The sequence below is a fragment of the Colletotrichum truncatum genome, assembly GCF_014235925.2.
Source record: "Colletotrichum truncatum strain CMES1059 chromosome Unknown Contig_0005, whole genome shotgun sequence".
In the NCBI taxonomy this organism is placed as follows: domain Eukaryota; kingdom Fungi; phylum Ascomycota; class Sordariomycetes; order Glomerellales; family Glomerellaceae; genus Colletotrichum; species Colletotrichum truncatum.
Window position 1 is genome coordinate 2,768,759 of NW_027222402.1, and position 18,732 is coordinate 2,787,490.

The 18,732-nt window shown below is 51.0% G+C and overlaps 5 protein-coding genes across 5 annotated transcripts; 4 read left to right on the forward strand and 1 right to left on the reverse strand.

Moving 5' to 3' along the window:
* Positions 1 to 152: 152 nt before the first annotated feature.
* On the forward strand, positions 153 to 3,125 carry CTRU02_208817 (DNA mismatch repair protein mutL; the record flags this gene model as incomplete). Its single annotated transcript, XM_070205149.1, has 2 exons — positions 153 to 816; positions 967 to 3,125. The coding sequence occupies 2 exons, from the start codon at positions 153 to 155 to the stop codon at positions 3,123 to 3,125; spliced, it is 2,823 nt and encodes a 940-aa protein (XP_070061224.1).
* A 5,678-nt stretch (positions 3,126 to 8,803) lies between these two features.
* On the forward strand, positions 8,804 to 12,499 carry CTRU02_208818 (uncharacterized protein; the record flags this gene model as incomplete). Its single annotated transcript, XM_036724766.1, has 2 exons — positions 8,804 to 9,519; positions 9,574 to 12,499. 2 exons carry the CDS (start codon positions 8,804 to 8,806, stop codon positions 12,497 to 12,499), a joined length of 3,642 nt encoding a protein of 1,213 aa, XP_036583398.1.
* Positions 12,500 to 13,543: 1,044 nt separating this feature from the next.
* On the forward strand, positions 13,544 to 14,668 carry CTRU02_208820 (TPR domain-containing protein; the record flags this gene model as incomplete). Its single annotated transcript, XM_036724765.1, has 1 exon — positions 13,544 to 14,668. The coding sequence occupies one exon, from the start codon at positions 13,544 to 13,546 to the stop codon at positions 14,666 to 14,668; it is 1,125 nt and encodes a 374-aa protein (XP_036583397.1).
* Positions 14,669 to 14,934: 266 nt separating this feature from the next.
* CTRU02_208819 (rwd domain-containing protein) lies at positions 14,935 to 15,695 on the reverse strand (the record flags this gene model as incomplete). Its single annotated transcript, XM_036724764.1, has 2 exons — positions 14,935 to 15,551; positions 15,629 to 15,695. 2 exons carry the CDS (start codon positions 15,693 to 15,695, stop codon positions 14,935 to 14,937), a joined length of 684 nt encoding a protein of 227 aa, XP_036583396.1.
* A 345-nt stretch (positions 15,696 to 16,040) lies between these two features.
* Positions 16,041 to 18,207, forward strand: CTRU02_208821 (pumilio domain-containing protein; the record flags this gene model as incomplete). Its single annotated transcript, XM_036724763.1, has 2 exons — positions 16,041 to 16,308; positions 16,373 to 18,207. 2 exons carry the CDS (start codon positions 16,041 to 16,043, stop codon positions 18,205 to 18,207), a joined length of 2,103 nt encoding a protein of 700 aa, XP_036583395.1.
* Positions 18,208 to 18,732: the final 525 nt, after the last annotated feature.

The following is an 18,732-nucleotide window of genomic DNA, read 5'->3' on the forward strand; positions in this document are numbered from 1 at the left end:
CCATCAATTTCTGAAATGACGCTGTGTATTTAGAACATCTCGTCGGTATTTTCATCGATTTCTCCAACTCTCTTGAGCCCAAAGCCCCTCGGAGCTGCCCTCGTTATCCATGCACTTCCTTTCATCTGCCTAGCCCACCCTTCCTGTACACCATGCCCATTTCTCAACTACCTGATGCAACTGCTCGTCTTCTAGGATCTTCCGTTCTGATAGTGACTCCTGTCTCCCTTGTCAAGGAGCTTGTTGACAATGCCATTGACGCTGGTGCAAACGCTATCGAAATCACCGTATCAGCCAATGCAGTTGACAGAATCCAAGTCCGTGACGACGGCCATGGCATTAACCCCGAAGACTATAATGCTCTAGGGCGCCGTTTCCATACCAGCAAGCTCCGAACCTTCAAGGAACTACAATGCAAAGGCGGGCAGACGCTGGGCTTTCGCGGTGATGCTCTAGCAAGCACGAACATCCTTTCTAGACTTACTATTACCACAAGAACGGCCAAAGACGACGTTGCAAAGCTTCTAGTACTCAACCCCCATGAAGGTGGTATTATTGTTCAGAAGGCCGTGTCGGCTCCAGTCGGAACGACCGTGGATGCGAGGGATATCTTCAGTGGACTTCCAGTTCGCAGGCAGCAGACCATCAAGGACAGCACCAAATTTCACGTACAGATTAAAGAGCTACTGCACACGTATGCTCTCACAAGACCTCGCATCAGACTCTCTTTAAAGATTTTAAAGAACAGAATACTTTCCTGGTCCTATGCTCCCAGCAGGGGTGCCAATGTCAGGGAAGCAGTTTTGCAAGTGTTTGGTAATGAGCTTGTTTCCCAGTGTGTCTAGAAGACATACAATGGCGATTGCTACGAGGCTGGAACGAATCCGAGAAAATCAAATACACCGGCCTCAATTCTCCGTATAGAAGCTTTCCTTCCGAGGCCAAATGCTAACCCCGCGATGATAGCTGGAAAGGGCTACTTCATCTCGGTCGACTCCCGCCCAATGACTACCACCAGAGGTACCATGAAGAAACTGACAAAAATCTACAAAGACCACATAAGCAACAGCCTTCATACTGGAGCTTCATCGAAGGCACTTAAAGCTCCGTTCATCCGAGTCGATATCCAATGTGTCATTGGCAGTTACGACCCCAATATTGCGACAAATAAAGACGAGGTTCTCTTTGCCAACGAGTCAAAACTACTGACTTTATTCGAAAACATGTGCAAGGAGATATATCAGCCTTCCTATGAACCGGGTCGCGTTACATGTAAAGACAGCCATAATGGCCAAGCCGAACAGCTCCCTACCGTCAATAGTTTCCCAGGCCTCGTATCAGATGGGGGAGAGAAACAGATGTCTCTGCTGATACGAGGGTTAGGATCAGGAGATGACCATATTGAGGTTGGATTGTCAGCAGGGCCTTCACTGACTCTCATCGACCAGCAATTCCCAAGCTCACCTCCTAACAAAAGTCATATCACAGCTGCTGTAGATGCAGCCGGGGAACCAGACGGCACAGTATCACAGGGCAATGAGGATATGGATCGAGTGAACGGTGAAGGGTCACACCCATCCCAACTAGAGATCGCCGTTTCACAAGAATCTCCCCAGTCTACTCAGTTTCCCCTCCGAATGGGCTGGGAGGTTGACATGACCAGAAGCAAAACTCAAAGCCCTGAAGGTTTCACGCAGGCCATTCTTTTGGACCCAACCCCCTCAAACATAGTTGAGTTTTTAAGCACACAAAGAGCTAAGCAGACTCGGCTCCAGAACCCGAACCCATGGACTTTGGCTAAGTCAGTAACGAGAAAAGGCGGCGAACAAGATAACAACCAAAGTGAAAACTTGATTTTTAGTGAAAACAAACACAACTCTGCAGGTCTCGTTTCCCGCAAGCAGATCCATGCCCTCGACACTGTAGATCTCATGGATAAAGAAGGCAGCAGTTTAATCAATCTGGTTCATGAAGATCAAGGCAACTCTCTTTTTCAACGGTCTAATTGCTTTCAGGCACCCATAGCGGAAAGGGAGGGCGTACATGAGACAGGTGACCTCGAATCTTCCATCTTCGAACATTCAATTACTCCTCATTGTATCTGGAGCGCTCTGAGACATCAGAATATGCCTGGAATCCCAATAGATGAAAGCCAATTCCAACGATTCGAAGCACAACATGTATTTGATGGCCTGCCAGCTGACGCAGAAAAAGATCCAGTTATCAGCCAGGGCATTGACAATTCCAACCCGCGCCTCTTTACCAAATTTGTCCAAGAGAATGCCTTTGGCACGCCCCCGCCTTCCTCTAGCCCACCAAAAATGCGCTCTCGCGTACCTACTCGTGGTCGAGTAGGTAAACGAGGTTACAGAAGGCTTGATCAGGCTACACTTGCAGAATCAGGGGACGATAACCACAAGCCAGAAAGACAGACGCAAAACAAACCTAGTTACAATTCAACCAAGAAACTAGAATCCTTAGGAATTCAGGATTCGGGGATTGATTCTCATTCGATAATGAAGGGAAACGATGTCCGATTGGATGATGACTTCGTCAATATACTATGGAAAGGAAGTCAGCGTGGTCATGTCAGTCCTAGCCCGACAGACAAGGATATCAACAAGGCCCTTGACAGGTTGAACGCCCTCCGATCTTGGCCCGAAGATGTCAGTCATCCAAGAAAAGAGGACCTGGTTGAGGAACAGGGCAAGTCAATAATCCGGAGATCGTCCATTGCAGCCCCTGATTTCTCACCGCGTGCGTATCTAAAAAAACGGTTTGCCTCCAGATCCAGATCTAAGAACAGGATTCACAAGAGAATGAGGTCCGAAGTATTGCCACTTGAGAGTCCAGCCAATGAAAGTCACACACAATTCTTACATTCGGTCACGATTGATGTCATAAACATAAGGCAGCAAGCAACGGAAGCTGCTCGTTGCGATATTTATGTCATGAAGGGATTGTTAGAGTCGGCATTTGACCTGGAGCCAGCCGAAATGAGTTGCATTAACAACAAACTGTATGAGGTCGTAAGAAAATGGGTGTCTAAAGAGTACGACGTGGAATTGGACTTCGAAATTAATATTGGCGAATTACTCATGGATGAAGTGAGCATTTCTTGTTGATGAATGTCATGGGACGCGTATGGCTTGTCGAACACGGCGACAGTGCATACTATGTTGTAATGGAAAAGTCTGAGAGGAATGAGCGGAGTTAGCTTTGAGATTCCAACAAATGGCACGTTCAGGGGCTCACTCCAAATGATGATTACTATTAACTTCCAATATTTAGATTCTCCTTTTCTATTGAATGGTCAATCGAATTGTACCCCCTCAAGATCTTGGAACACCTCTGGTCAACAGAATCTCGGAGGAAGAGATGGCCGGGGATTGCGTGGATGTTAAGTTGTGTGAATGTTGGCATATCCAGTAATGTCTGCTGTCCCTGATTAACAACTTGGAACTAATTAAACTAGCTATCGCGGCGATAGGGAGGGAAATACCAACGGCTATGGGAGCGTTTACCATTCGGCGCAACGATTTTCCCCGAGACATCTCACCAGACTATGATAATGCTAATACAGTTTCCTCACAACTTGGTGGACAAATACGCACAAGTACCCGCTTTAGTCCCAACCCAAGCAGCACCACTCGCAGCTTGAGCTCCAGCCCTCGTAGCGTTTACCAGTGAAACGATCCTCAGAACTAGGGTACTTGAAAGAACCGAGACGCAGTACTACCATACGTAGTAGAGGCCCGGAAGATTAGATAGGGGAACAAATTATACTTGGGACACGTGATAGGTTCAAAATGCAGGCAATGGGGCTGAAATGGATGGTTCAGTGTGCGTCAAATTCGTGATATAATTGACCAAACATCCTATTGCCCGCATACCTGAGACGAGGAGACGGGCAGGATCTGCAAATTTCGTGGCTTCAGGACAACGGGCGCCTCCCGTTGCCGGTGGTGAGGCTAGCTACCCAGTAGGAAACAGTGTCACTGCATTCTGCTACAGCTGACGAGTTGCTGCTTGTATTGGTAACATCAGCGGTCGATGCCAAGTCATACGTGTGCACACCGTCCGCGTTATGCCAAGTTGAACCTCGTATCCCGAGGATTTCCTTCGCATTCTCCAATTACTTACATCTGGCCGTCTCCTGATCAACCTGCTGGAAATCAAAGTCTGATGCCTGGTCGATCAAGAGCAATATCTGCTGAGGACGGATTTCTGTCAAGGGGAGGAGGACTGGCCGGAGGGCGGCGCCTCATGACGCAGCCAGTCCTCAGCATGGCAGTGAGTGGGGTCCAAGAGGGCGCATCGTATTCCCGCGCGAGCTTGCATGGCCCTTCAACCAAGGTTGCAGCAGTCGAGAATTTTTGACTTACATGCCCAGCCCCCCTTCCCCTGAGCAGCGAGCTGTTGATGGCTGCCAATTTTTGCTTCTTCCAAAATCAATATCTGCGATTGTGAAGGCGCTGCTTGTCCGCAACGGTGCGTATTCGATCAGGACTACCTCTTTGATGTACTCGTTTCTTGTCTCACTTATGCGGATGGGCGTGGGCTGGTCGTCAGAATATTGAGGGACGGAAACGAAGTGAGATCCAAGATAGCAGAACTTCATGCAGACTAGATAGGATCATTGGCGGTGTATTGTGTCATTTCAAGTTATTGAAAGCTATGTCGCCTAGAGTCGAGTGCTTTAGTGTTTTAGTACATGCGTTTGGAGTTAACTAGGATGAGGCGGCATGGGCCAGTTAAAGCCTTCTCCAGAGTTGGTATTTCAGATGATGTCTTCCAAGGACTAGCTTGGGGTACGTTTACATTACTCTGCAGTCGGTTCTGTATTAACTACGCTTGGACAGGTTGTTCCCGAATACACCTTATTCCTATACTGCTATCTCAGTCTGTGGGGGAGTATGCACGGAGATGGGTTATCAGGTCAAGGGATGGTATTGCTCCTGCAAGGCAGATACGAAGCCAGCAATACCATCCATACTGGCCTGTCATCCTGGTCGTTCAGAATGACGAAGGACGACGGGGGAGGTGGGGACGTGACAGTACCGGTTGGGGCGGGATTGGGTGTGATGTCGTTTGTTCAGAGTTATGTATGTGCGTGTGTGCGTCTATACGAAGTCAACAATGCATTCCCAGGAATATCTTGCATGGGCGGGGAGAATTGTGGCCTTGTGGTCAGCCCCCATTGAAGTCCCATTTGACGCTGAAAATAGCGGACCAGTGAGAAAACACGAGCTGAGATGGATACTGGCTCGTGCCGGAGTTCGTATTGAAGACGTGAAGGAGTCTCAGCCTATTTGTCTCTCATTGCGGATGTAGGAGGGAGCCGCAGCGTAATTGGGTAAGCTGGTGAGCGAGGTCGCGCTGGTGTGGGATGATGAGCAGTATATGAATGTACTGCAGGTAAAGCTTGGCGTACAGCTTCTTCTTGCTACCTTACCCTGACGGCGGATGTAGTTAGGTGAGCAGCATGCGACCATAGCTGGGCAATATCTTCAATCTGAAGCTGTGGATGGAGGATGAAGATGACAAAGTCGGCCGGTTGCAATGGTGCGCGGAAAGGACAATCCAGTGTAATGAAATGCGGCGGTGAGCAAAGAACACAGCGGTAGCACCTTGGTTTCTGGACCGTTGTGTGTGGATGAAAGCAACCAATTTGTCTATATTGGTGTATAGCAGAATGGCGATATGCATAGAGAACCCGTCAATCACAATTGAATGCTGGCCACTAGCGGCTTCCCCTCTCCGTCCTTTTTCACAGACTGACCGGGTTTCTGTGCCTTTGTAAGAATCATGGAATGGTTCAGCCGGATCCGCAGTCGCATTGGGTCCAGCTATGATGCTGCAGAAAGTCTTGGTTCTGGGTTTGGGCCTCTCACACGTTGCCGGGGTCTGGGCGATCAGTCTGCGATGCGTGCTGCCTGGTTCCTTGGTACCCGAGAAGTTCAATGAGACGGAGGCGATCTCGATGTGGTGCTTTCATATTGCAACGATCGCTTCTGAGCCGCTGTTGGTCGTTGGTGATGCCATTGTCCATGTTGGTGCTGCCAACCTTAACAATGCTTACAGAGACACAGATATTGAATCGATTGAGTCCTTTTAACATCATTTTATGGTGATGGCGGCCAAGGGTTCATCTGAAGTTATAGCTTTCCCTGCCATTGTACTATGTAGGGTCTAGTAGCGGTCCTGGCAGGTTGGTCCATGCGTGCCCGTCTTCATCTCCGTCCAAATTGACGAGACAGCCGGTGCGCATCACTGGGCGGCCATATGGTAGAGGGAGAACATTGCCATTGGAAATTTCTGTCACCCATACTGATAAGAGATAGTTCATGCTACATGTCTCATACTGACGAGTGGTTGTCGGACGTAGATGAAGATATAAATCCATACTTTGGAAACTACGGGAGAGGTGAAGTAAAGCCAGGAAGATGCAGCATTAGTAGGGGGAGCTGTGGACGATTGGTAGCGCGTTTGGCATACCTCCTCTGGTGCATTTGAAAAAGAACGAACAGCAGGCATCGTCAACGATAAGACCATCGTGTAGATAGACGGTACGAAGACATGATAATCGTAACGAAACCCGACACATCGGCTGCTTGGAAGCCAGGAAATGTTCTCATTTTGCAATCTTTTACGCGGGCGCGGCATTACCTTAAGAATGCAGTTCTGTCAGCCGCCGATGGACTTGGAAGTGTAAATGTCTAGGACTGTGCGCGATCGGGCAATCATCAGCGGCTGGACCATGGCAAGATCGTGAAAGGCAGTACCTTTGCTAAGGAAATTTCGAGCTTGGCGCGTTGGCCAAGTGAGACGCTGCCGGCACAGATGCAAGTGCCATGCAATGGCATTAGGCGTTATCTTGGGTCAGAGACAAAGTGTCTCACATCCCCAGCTGGTGAGGTAAGGCACGGCACCTCTGCCCGTTTACTGCAGTTTGAAAAGCGAGTACTAATATCCGGGCGATGCGGAATACGGGCACCTTCCAGCCGCACGTCATAGGGTGCTAGGTCTGGGGTTTCAGGCTGGGCGCTAGCCACCTGGAGCGCAGCCAATTTCAGAAACCTTTTTTTGTTCCGTTTTCCATATTTTATTCTCTCTTCCCTGGCTCCGCTTTGTTGTCGCGCGTGTCTCAGCAGCCAGTCTACTATTGACAGCTGGACCGTGAGTGGCGATCATTCGAGCTGGCAAAACCCTGCACCCGTGCCTAGTTGGGCCTTCACCGAAGCCCGAAGAAGGGTCCAGAGTGAATTATCTGGTAGACGAAACTGCGGCAAGACGGATAGGAAGCAGCAGTAGTAAACTGACCTGACGGCTGACGGATTGACGAACCCTTGACTTCTCAGAAGTTTTTGGTCCCGGCCTGGCATGACCTAAGTTGAAATGGGCCAGACAGGCGACGAGGGGGCTCGGCTGCGCCTTACTGAGTGGAGACTGCAAATCTGACTGGGGACGCCCAAGGGTAGCCAACCGGCAACTTTGGACTCGGCCGGGGACCCCTCGGCTTCGTGGCTTTTCTGGTCAGTAATGGCGGGAAATGGATTGCTGGGGAGGAGTGACGGAAACGAAGGCAACCAAACGAGACCAGGCCTGTCCACCTGCAAAACCTGTTGCTATGTTATTATGCCAGCAGCTTGTCAAAGTACGCTGGATACAACCTTTTTTTTTTTCTTTCTTTCTTTCTTTTTTTTATTATGGCAGTCCAGTAAGCATCAGCACCAAGCCATCTCTAATCAATTCCCTGAAGATTCCTTAACAAAGTGCTTGCCTACCTGCTCTACCCGCGCTACTAGGTAAAGAGATAGTGCCTGTCGGCTGTGCAACATTTGTCAAAATGTCCGCAAGATGCTTTGCCTGAGTTGAGGTGCGTGCCCTGAAATGAGGCACTGCACCACACCGCCGAATCAAATGAGGCCGCAGAGTTCACGACCACTCTGCGCAATACTGGGCTGCACCCAGCAACGAGCCAGCGCACTGATCAGCACCCAGTCCTGGGCTGCCTGCACCGAGGAGGGAGTCCTGGACGTATGAGGAGCCCGTGGAACGGGACGGCATGGACAAGGGACGAAAGAGGCACTCAGCCACTCGGGAGCCTGGTGTGCTTATGTTCCCCGTTGCAAAGTTTCTGTGCAATAGTACTCCGTACTACGTAAATAGGAAGCCTCTCAAGTGGCTCCGTTGCTGTGCTGCGCTGGGCCATTGATCCGCCCTTGTACATTGGACATGGGCAACCATGCAGGGAAGAGGGACTACGTAAGGTAACCACGACAGGGAAGGAGTGCACTTTTTGCTGATGTACATAGCATATTCCCTTTCCCCTACCTGCCTGCGCAACAACATCCCGTCCTTCCTAGCTGCACTTGCATTTGCGCCCTGCACCACCACCACACACACACCCGTACGCCTCTTTGCTCAGTCAGACACTCTCCCGCTCTAACATTCCTGTCTTCCCCTCCTCAATCTTCCCCCTTCATCCTCACCACACGCCGTTTCTCCGCCGTTTCAACAAGTCCACTCTCGCCCACGCTCCAGATAACCTAAGCCCCACGAACCGATCAAGAAACAAAAATCGACATTCAAAGGTCACCACGGCGGACGAAGGAACCGAAGGCACCGAGACGAGACGAGGCAGCTGATACAGGGCCCCCAAGATGCCGAGATTCTAGCACACGACCTCGTGTTTCTCCTTCTTTTCCCCTGTGTGCTTCTCGTCTACCCAGCAGTATCCAGCTCCAGCGTCTGCAGCACCCATCGACGACGCACATCAACGGATACGCTGGTCCGAAACATGCGAATGCCACCTACAGCTTCCTCACGAGACCTCTCCGATCCTGAATGTACCCCAAGACATGCAGCTTCTGCCCGCCCTGAACATGGAAAACACGCCTTTTCGCTGTCATTCCAAGCTTTGAAGCCTTCTCGTTCGTTTTCGAGACTGACCCCTCGTTCGATTTCCCAAGGATCCCAGTCTCCAAGTCTACTCACCATGGACGTCGACCGTCGTCCGAGACTACGGTCACTTTCCCCACGATCCTCCATCTTCACATCCAGCCTTTTCAGCATGCTGCTGGTTATTCTCACATCCCTTTTGATACAACCTGCCGCTGCCGTCCTGGTCCCCTTTGACAACTGCCTCGACGATAGCTACACGAATATCAAATACCAACCGCCCCAGCTACAATGGAATGCCCTCTTTGTCGATGCCCGCTTTGATACGAAAGACCCAACTCATAACCTTCGCATCGTCGTCTGGGGTAATGTGTCGGGTTCTTATACAGCAGCACCTGATGGAGGTGTCCCCCCTTCAAACGATCCCGCGTGGCACGACGACAGCAAGCCGTACGGCAAAATTCACGAAAAGCCTGACATGACGAACCTCACAACTCTTCAAACCAAGGTCAATGTTCTGAGTTACCAACCTTATTTCCACAAAAGCGCTTTCTGCAATGATAGCCTTGTAAATGGGTCCTGCCCGTTAGGACCCGTCTTCAATACCTCCGTGATGTAAGGAATACCCTTCCTTGCTGTACAATCTGAGCCGAGCTAACCCACCTTCAGTGAGACTCCTTACGGAAACCTACCTTCAATAAACTTAACTCAGGATTTCAACTCATCTTATGCCTTTTCGTCGCTTGCACCGACATTTCTAGTCCTGTATGGCAACAGAGAAGCAACTCAGATTGGCTGTATATCGGCAACCATCACCCCAGATCTCGGCAGCTTAGCTGCGCTCTTGCGCTACCTGCCTCTGGTTGTGCTTCTTTTCGTCGGCTTCGCAACCATGTTCGCTTCAGTATTCAGTCCCTGGGGTTCGACAGACATCTTCCACTGGACGACAAACTATGGACGGGATGCGGATTTGCTGCGCTTGGTCACGCCCGGATTTGGTGACTGTCTGCAATATATCCAGTTCGTCGCTCTCACAGGTGGCTTATCCATCAACTATCCCGGATTCTACCAACCTGTTGTTAGCCAAGTAGGCTGGTCAGCATTGATGTTCAATGAAAGCTTTGTAAGCAAGTCGCCAGGTTGGCAGTCGGTTCAGGACGGGATCTACGTAACCAATGGCACTTATGGACTCCATCGGTATGCGCAGCTGGTAGGCATGACAGATGTCGAAGACATTTGGGCCGGCACCATGGTTTGGGTGTGCGTTATTGTTGCCGCTATTTTTGTTCTAATTCAGCTCGGCTTTTTCTTCCGCTGGGTGTTCCGACTCATCAGCAATACGTCGGAGGAGGATCTTCGCGCTAAGAACATTCCCTTCTCAGTTGGAAACGTCGTGCGTGTCGTTTTTAACTATCTCTTGCTGCCTATCGTCGCCCTGTCGACTTTTCAACTAGTCGTTGCTGGCCAGTCTCGCGAATTCGCAGTCGCCCTAGCCGTCATTACTCTGATTATACTGATATGTTTCGCCGCCTGGCTTTTGTATCTGATTTTCAGGACCAGGCCAAGAGCAGTGTTGTTCGACGACCTTCCAACGGTTCTTCTTTATGGGCCTCTTTACAACACATACTCGGACGAGGCCGCCGCTTTTGCTCTTGTACCGGTCATTCTTACTTTCATTCGAGGTATCGCCGTTGGGGCCGTGCAACCGGCTGGCATTGCGCAAATTGTCATTCTCGCTATTTGTGAGGTAATCCATGTTTTGACTCTACACGCGTTCCGGCCTTTTCAGTCTCCAACGTCAATGAATGCCTACCATACCCTCTTCTCTGTTCTCCGATTCGCAACTGTTATGCTCATGGTTGCGTTCGTGCCTCAGATGGGGGTTACAGAGGGCCCCAAGGGCTGGATCGGTTATACCATCTTACTCATCCATGCTTGCGTGTTGGTGCTTGGCTTTTTCCTAAATGCCATACAGACGATTATCGAGGTCACTGCGCGGCTCTTTGGTGCTGGAGGCGACGACACCCGTGGCCTCACCCGCGGTGGCTTGTCCAAGATTTTTGGAATGCGTCAGCTGCAGCGACGTACTTCTCGACGCCAGAACGGCCCTTCGCGAGCGAGCCAGTTGTCAACCACGGGTATGCTTGACGCAGAAGAAGCATCAAAAACTGGTTATGTGATGAGAGGCGGAAGATTAAGGAGTGAGTCGGCAGGCAGCGGATTCCTCCTCAGAAGTCAGCACCGAAGCTCTTCTGCCCTTGACAGCATTGATCCCTACACCGGACATGCTCGCAACCTTGACAGCGGCAGCAATTTCACTCCGACGACTCCCGGTGAAGTCAGCACCTTTTCATTTCTACCATCACCTGCGGCAGCAACCAGACCACCAGCAGCAGTCACCGTCGAATCTGCTGATCCGTACTATCGCCCTCCGCGCCGCCGCGGGGATACCATCAACGGCTCATCCACGTCTCTAAACAGGGCCTCTGTTGCAGATTCACGTCGTTACAGCCAGGCGGGCGCACACTTGGATGCTGCAGATTTGGAGGCGCAGTTGTCAAGGGGGCCTACCCCTGCCCCTCAGGCCATCAATTTAGCGCCCAGAGCTGATTACTCGACCAGAGAGGTGGACTTTTACTATGGTGTCAGAGGCCCCGCTCTGAACTCGGAGGGCGTTGGCCGCAAGCTTGGAACTGGCCCTGCTGATCCTACTGGTCCCATGTCCTCTGCTGCTGGATGGTTCCGTAACTTCTTTGGTGGCAAGACCAAGGAGAAGGGTAAAGGGTTCGAAGTTGTGCGAAGTTCAAGGATGCCGCCAGCCATGCGTGCGGCGGCCGATGCGGAGTATGTTGCGGAGCCCCCACCGGAGGGAATCCCCGTGGCAATGGGTGTTTTGAGGAATGGGCCAATAGAGTCTGATGACGACGAGCCAAAGAACAAGACGACACGAAATCCTGCGGATAATGGGGAAGAAAATGATAACACTGACAATCTGCTCAACGATGACGGAGTGTCGGTTGTGTCCTCTGACTCAGAGATCGAAACAGTTAGCATTCCGAAAGTATCAGACGCACCGCCCACCCTCCCCGGAATTGCGAGCCCGGGAAGCTTTAAACTGCCGAGTCGAGTGGCGTCAACCGCAAGCCGGCAACCATCTCAGAGACATCGACGGCAATCTACAGAGTCGGATATCCCTGAGATTCCTCGAAAGAGCTCGAAGAGGGACTCGTGCATGGCTCGTGGCCACTCGCCTACTCCTTCGTTTAACTTGATACCGCCGACATCACCGACAGGACCTCTTTCTGGCCTGCCTAGTGGTGAGGCAGCGGCAACGCCAGGCCGCCTCCCTTTCGAGCGGTCAGAATCTCACCGAAAACGTCTATCATCTAACGGATCCTCAATGGAAGACTTTAACATTCGCAGGACGCCAAGCACCGAGCGACCAACTAGCTATGGAGTTGTTGCACAGCACAGCATCAGCAGAGTGGATCCCGGTTCAGATCAACAGGTTGATTTGCTTGGTACTTCGGCCGAGCTTGTCGATGAACGAAGTCCTCCAAGCAGAAGTTCCTCAACGCAAGGCCGGGCTCTTTGAGAACCACATTTCTTCATCTTCGCATATTCTCTATTTTCAGTCACTTACTACTGTCGCTTTTTAATGCAAACGATGTATAGATCCACTGTAGTGGAGCACTCGGCACCGCTGGTTACTGAGTAAATGGAACCTGGGACGGGAATGGCGTATGGTTGTCATGTTCATATATGGGTGCTTTTAGCGACGGCGTCTTAAAAACTGGACCAGGCTGGTATCTGATGGGCGGCTTGTTATTATACTTGAGAAGTTCTCGTCGTTCAGGCCCAGGGGTTGGGTAGGATTCATATCTAGTCATGAAGCTTTTTTATAAAGGTTATTTAGTCTCTATTATATAGTTTAATCGCTAACGTCTTCTCTGATACGCATTACGAAAGGCCTGCCATTGTGCTGTGCTCTCCATCAAGGATGCTCATGACCGTCGGTGGATCTACAATACTCGAAGTTAGTGGATCGGTTTGCATCTACTTTGAATACGAACTCTCCTTGTCCTCTCTGCGGGCTCAGCTACATCAGGCAGCGATTCTCATTGATGAACCGTTCTGCTTAAAACCTCCAATACTGTGATGTAGAGTAGTGATTTCCTTGTCATATCTCCTATATGCTTTTGAACCATAACAAACTCAGAATTCGTCACGAATATTAATTATCTTCCCTTACGAGGAGTCAACTGACCATGAACATTGAACGGTAGCATGCTATGCACTTAATTTTAGGTTATGATGGTTAGTGTATGGTTGATCTGCGATTCAAATCCTGAGAAGAAAAGGCAAACAATGAGAGATCAGCATGTTAGAAACGAGGATGGGGTGAGAGTGCTGAGCTGTCGGTATAGCAACCCCGTCATTATCTCATATCTTATCGATAAGCTTTTGCGATAAGATTTTTTCTTTAACAGGCGCGGTTGAACCCACCACCAGCGAAAGCCCAGTCAACTCACCTCCCATTCTCATCCCTCACTCAAGTCTTCCATATTGATACCAAAAGAAAACCAAAGATCCTGAGTTCATTTCTTACTGCTTTCAACTCGAAGGTTCGGATATTAAAATGGCGCCAACTCGCCCCAATAAAAAATCAAAAAAGAGAACCGAAAAGAAGGCCGCCAACCCGGCCCTCCACCTCGCGGAGGCTGTCACCAAGCTGCAAGAGGGCGAACTGGAAAAAGCGGTCTCAGCAGCAAAGAAGGCGCTCGATGGTACCGGTTCCGGAGGAGATTATGAGTTGGCAGCTATCAACCTCCTAGGCCAGATCAGCATCGAGATGGGCGAGATTGACGATGCAAGAGCCCACTTCCTGAAGGCCGTCGAGCTCGATCAGGATGGCTCCCTCGATGAACGCATAGGCGGCGGGCCAGAAAAGTTCCTGTGGCTTGCGCAGTTGAGTGAAGAGGGCGGTCAGGACAGTGTGAACTGGTTCGAACGCGGAGCGTCCTCTCTCAGGGGCCAGATCCAGGCACTGGTGGACTTGCCGAAGCGCAATGCTGAGCAAGAGGCGCAGCTCGAGGAGAAGAAGAGGAAACTAGGAGGTACCCTGTGTGCCGTCGCTGAAGTGTACATGACGGACCTGTCATGGGAGGCTGATGCGGAGCAGAGGTGCGAAGCGCTCATCACAGAGGCAGGCCTTGTTGCGCCCGATCTGGCTGAGACATGGCAGACTATCGCCAACGTGCGTATATCGCAGGAGAAGACGGACGAGGCGAAGGCAGCGTTGACGAGGAGCTTGGAGTTGTGGATTAACTTGCCGCCGCTTGACCCTCATGTGCCCGACTTCGCTACACGCATCAGCTTGGTGCGCTTGCTGCTCGAGGTAGAGATGGAGCAGGAGGCCATCGAGGTTCTGGAGAGACTTGTTGGGGACGATGACCAGAGCGTTGAAGCATGGTACCTCGGCGGATGGGCGCTTTTTATTCTGGGCGAGAAATTCAAGAACAAGAAGCTGGAGAGTCAGGATCAGGATGAGTGGAAGGTGACATGGAGCACGTCGCGGAGGTGGCTGATGCGATGCATGAATCTGTACGCAGCTCAGGAGTATGAGGATGAACGCCTGGGTGAACACTCCAAGGAGCTGTTCGCGGCCATCAACAAGGAACTCGGCGACCCTCCGGCGGATGAGGAGGATGACGATGGATGGGAGGATGCCGAGAGCGATGGCGACGAGACCATGGAAGAATAAAACGTGTTCATGTGTCCCAATCGACAGACACAAGGTCACAGCCGTTGGGAAGCAGGGATCTTGTGGATGTGAATATGGCGTCTGGAGTTTTGGTAACAAAAAAGGATGTTCTTAGAGGCATGTCTCCTCTTCCTCTGGAGGAGTTTATTCGTCGAGGTACATAGACGAGGTCTACTTCTCAGGCCACAATCATTTCTCAAATCCCACATCATAAAACCAAGAACGCCCGTGTAATGCACTCCTCCCGTCCACAAGACGCCGGCTATCTACGCCGCCTCAACCTTGAGCTTTTCAACACCTTCAATCACTCCACCATCTTCATCATCCTCGGCATCAGCCTTACCAGCCAGGCCACGCTCCCAAAGTTGCTTTCCTGTCAATTTTACGGGCTCCTTGATCTTTGCCTTCTTCAATTCCGCGAGGCGCTCCTCCTCCTCCTTCTGTCGCAACTCCTCCATCTCCTTAAGGAAATCAGCGCGCCACTTGAGAAATGTCTCCGGTGTCACGGGTGTGCCCTGGAACTTCTTGTTCTCCTCTCGCTCTGCGGCGAGGAGGGCCTCCTCATGCTCCTTCTCCTTAGCCAGCTTGCGCTCCTCGATGAGAGCCTCAGCGGCCTCTTTCAGAGTCGTGACGAGTGTGAATACCATGGCCATTCCGAGGTTCTCCTGTATCGTCTCATCCAGGCCTTTGAGGAGGCGCTCCTTGTCTTGCGAGACGTTGAACCACTCGTGCGGGGCAGCATTGGGAGTGGACTGCAGTTCGAGCATGGGCGGTTCATCAGGGTAGGCCTCTGGATAGCGAACTTGCAGAAGCATAGTAGGCGGTTCGTCATCCCCAATCACATCGAGTACAATTGATATTCTGTACTCGGTCTCCGAAATGTCTGGAAGCTATGGTCAGTTGTGTGCCGCTTGAGGTGGCATACCACGGCATGGCATGGTAATGGTGGGGTAATTGCACCTGTGATCTCCTCTGGGAAGATGGACTCGAGCACTTCGCGCTCTTCGACTTGTTCTTCGCGACCCATAGTGGTTACTATATTGGCCTCTGTCTACTATTTAGTAAACGTTAGAGGTTGGTATCGGAAGGTGTGCTGCTACGTCGCCGTTGTAGTGCAGTTGATGGTTGAAAGATGTTGCTGTCGTAGTACAGGTACGTACATGCAGGATGGTGGGGTCGACCACCAGATACGGATTAGCACGGCTCTGACCGCCCGGCAAATAAAATAAAAATTTCAGATTTCCTAGCATCTTGCGCCTGCTGTAAGTCTCCATTAGCCAGCCTTTCGTCTGAGTGCTCTTTTTGTGCACGAGACAGAGAGTTTACATATTGCGATTCCCACTCTCTACAACACAACACCCGGGATTTCACAATGGCTACCAACGGTATCAAAGTGGGCAGCAAGCGGAAGAATGCACCCGCTGGCAAGAGTGCTTCAGATAACAAGTCAAAAAAGGCCAAGTTCGAGAAGAAGGCCGCACCTGTCGAAAGTTCGGAAGACGATGCAGAAGATGTTGGAGAGTCTTCAGACTCTGACGACGGAGGAGTTAAGCTGAACCCTCGTGAGAGGGCGAAGCAGGCTCAGGCAAAGGGTGAGAAGACAAGTGGTAGCGGTGATAAGGGGAAAACTTTCGAGAGAGGTAAGCTAACATAGTATCTCCCGCTGCTCTGGCTGACCCAACATGCTAACTCGACAATGCACAGGCCAAAATTCTAAAGAGTCTCACGCTATCCAGAAGAAGCTGGCCCAGGAGCGTAAGGCTGCGAAGCCCCTTGCTGACGAGTTGCAACGAACCAAGAAAATCTGGGAGAGGTTGAGGAGGAAGTCCCACGTGCCGTCTGAAGAGAGGAAGCAGCTGGTTGATGAGCTCTTCACCATTATCACCGGACGCATTAAAGACTTTGTTCTCAAGCACGATGCCACTCGAGCCGTCCAGACTGCAATCAAGTACTCAACCGTTGCGCAAAAGAAACAGATCACGCGGGAACTTCAAGGAACGTATGCCCAACTCGCCGAGAGCCGATACGCCAAGTTCCTTATTGCCAAGCTGGTTGTGCAGGCCGACTCAGAGATCAAGAACATTATTATTCCCGAGTTTTACGGCAAGGTTCGGAAGCTTATCAACCACCCAGAGGCTTCCTGGATTCTGGATGATATCTACCGACAGGTTGCGACGAAGGAGCAGAAGGCCATTCTTCTGAGAGAGTGGTATGGCCCTGAATTTGCAATCCTCGAGCGCAACAAGGACGAGAAGCCGACTTCGGACTTGTCCGAGATTCTAGAAAGCCACCCCAGCAAGCGCAGCCCTATCCTAAAGAGCCTTAACGACATGATCAACTCGTTGCTTCAGAAGAAGATGACAGGCTTCACCATGCTGCACGACGCTATGCTGCAGTACTTTTTGAACATTAAGCCTGGCACCGAAGACTTCACAATGTTCATGGAGATGATCAAGGATGACGAGACTGGTGACCTCCTGAAGAACATGGCGTTTACCCGCTCTGGCTCTCGATTGGTGGCGTTGTTATTGGCTCACGGCTCGTCCAAGGACCGCAGGAACCTGCTGAAGGCCTACAAGGACAACTTCGTCCTGATGTCGGGTGATCCGTTCGCACATATCGTTATTTTGACTGCTTTTGATGTCATCGACGACACGAAGATGACACAAAAAGCCGTCTTTTCTGAGTTGATTGGCGATGACAAGGAGAGGGCAACAGAGAATATCATCGTCTCGACGACGAACCCGTTTGCCAGGGCGACTCTTCTGTATCTGCTTGAGGGTCAGTCTAGGGCACTCTTCCCTGCGAGCATGAGCGACGATCTCGCCATTCTCAAGGAGGTTCATGAAATTCGTCAGACAACTAGTAAGAAGGATGCCGAAGTGCGGAGAAAGGAGCTGGTGGCTGCGATGTCTCCCGCGCTTGTTGAAGCCGTCATCTCCTCAGCATCTACTCTGGTGGCAGATCCCTTTGGTTGCCAGCTCGTTGCTGACGTGCTGCTCTCTGCCGAAGGTGATAAGACGGAGGCCTCAAAGGCCATCGCTGCTGTTGCGGAGGGCGACCCCACCGCGGAGCCCATGGAGGAGGATGGCGTCGCACCTCGGGTACACGTTTCTAGGACACCATATGGAGGTCGTTTGATCAAGACGCTGATCGCTGGTGGCAAGTTTAACAAAGAGACCGGCAAGGTCGAACCTATTGATCCGCCGCTGAAGTTCGCCGACATCTTGTACCCAGTCATCAAGGGTTACATCCTCGAGTGGGCGACTGGGCCGAGTTCCTTTGTAATTCTTAACATGCTGGAGGCTGAAGATTTTAGTCATGCGTTTGAGCTGAAGAAGACTCTGAAGAGCCGCAAGAAGGACCTCCAGAAGGCTGCGACCGAGGAGACGACCGAACAGAAGGCTGACCGGGAAGCAAAGGCCCTAAAAGAGGCCGAGAACGGCGAGAAGGGTGCTAAGAAGGGCAAAAAGGGTGGTGCAAAGTCAGATAAGCCCATTGGCAATCTTGGCAGCAAGCTTTTGTTGGAGAAATTGTAGATGATGTAAAATGTAACTGGGACGGGCGAAGCTAAAAGTTGTTCCTCATGTTTCTTTTTTTTCTCAATACCCACACACGCATAGCAGCGTGGCCACTCGCTGTGTTGATGGCGTGCAATAGGTCTCCATAGCTGGGGCATCAATATAAGGAGTTGGTGGTTATCTTGAGTACTGGAACATTCAATCCCACAGCTTCGGTCATTGGAGATGCTGAGATCGCCAAACCAAGATCTGTGGCGTCACAGAAGGAAGAGTCTGGATTTCAGGAGGCTTTATCATCTGCGGGGTTCCTAGATGTAGCCAGATGCAACGGGTTTGCTGCTGCTTTTGGTTGCCCAACTGTCCGTTTCCGTCCACGCTCTCGGCCCCCCGCGTCGTGACTCGTGAAGCACAAAGTAGTAGTTATCCTAGATAGCCTGACCCTATCCATAAAAGCATCGACCGGTGTGCAAACGCAGCTTGACCTGAACAAAATATATGTCACCGACTACCGGGTTGCAACCTAGCGCAAGTTGGCGCTCAGAG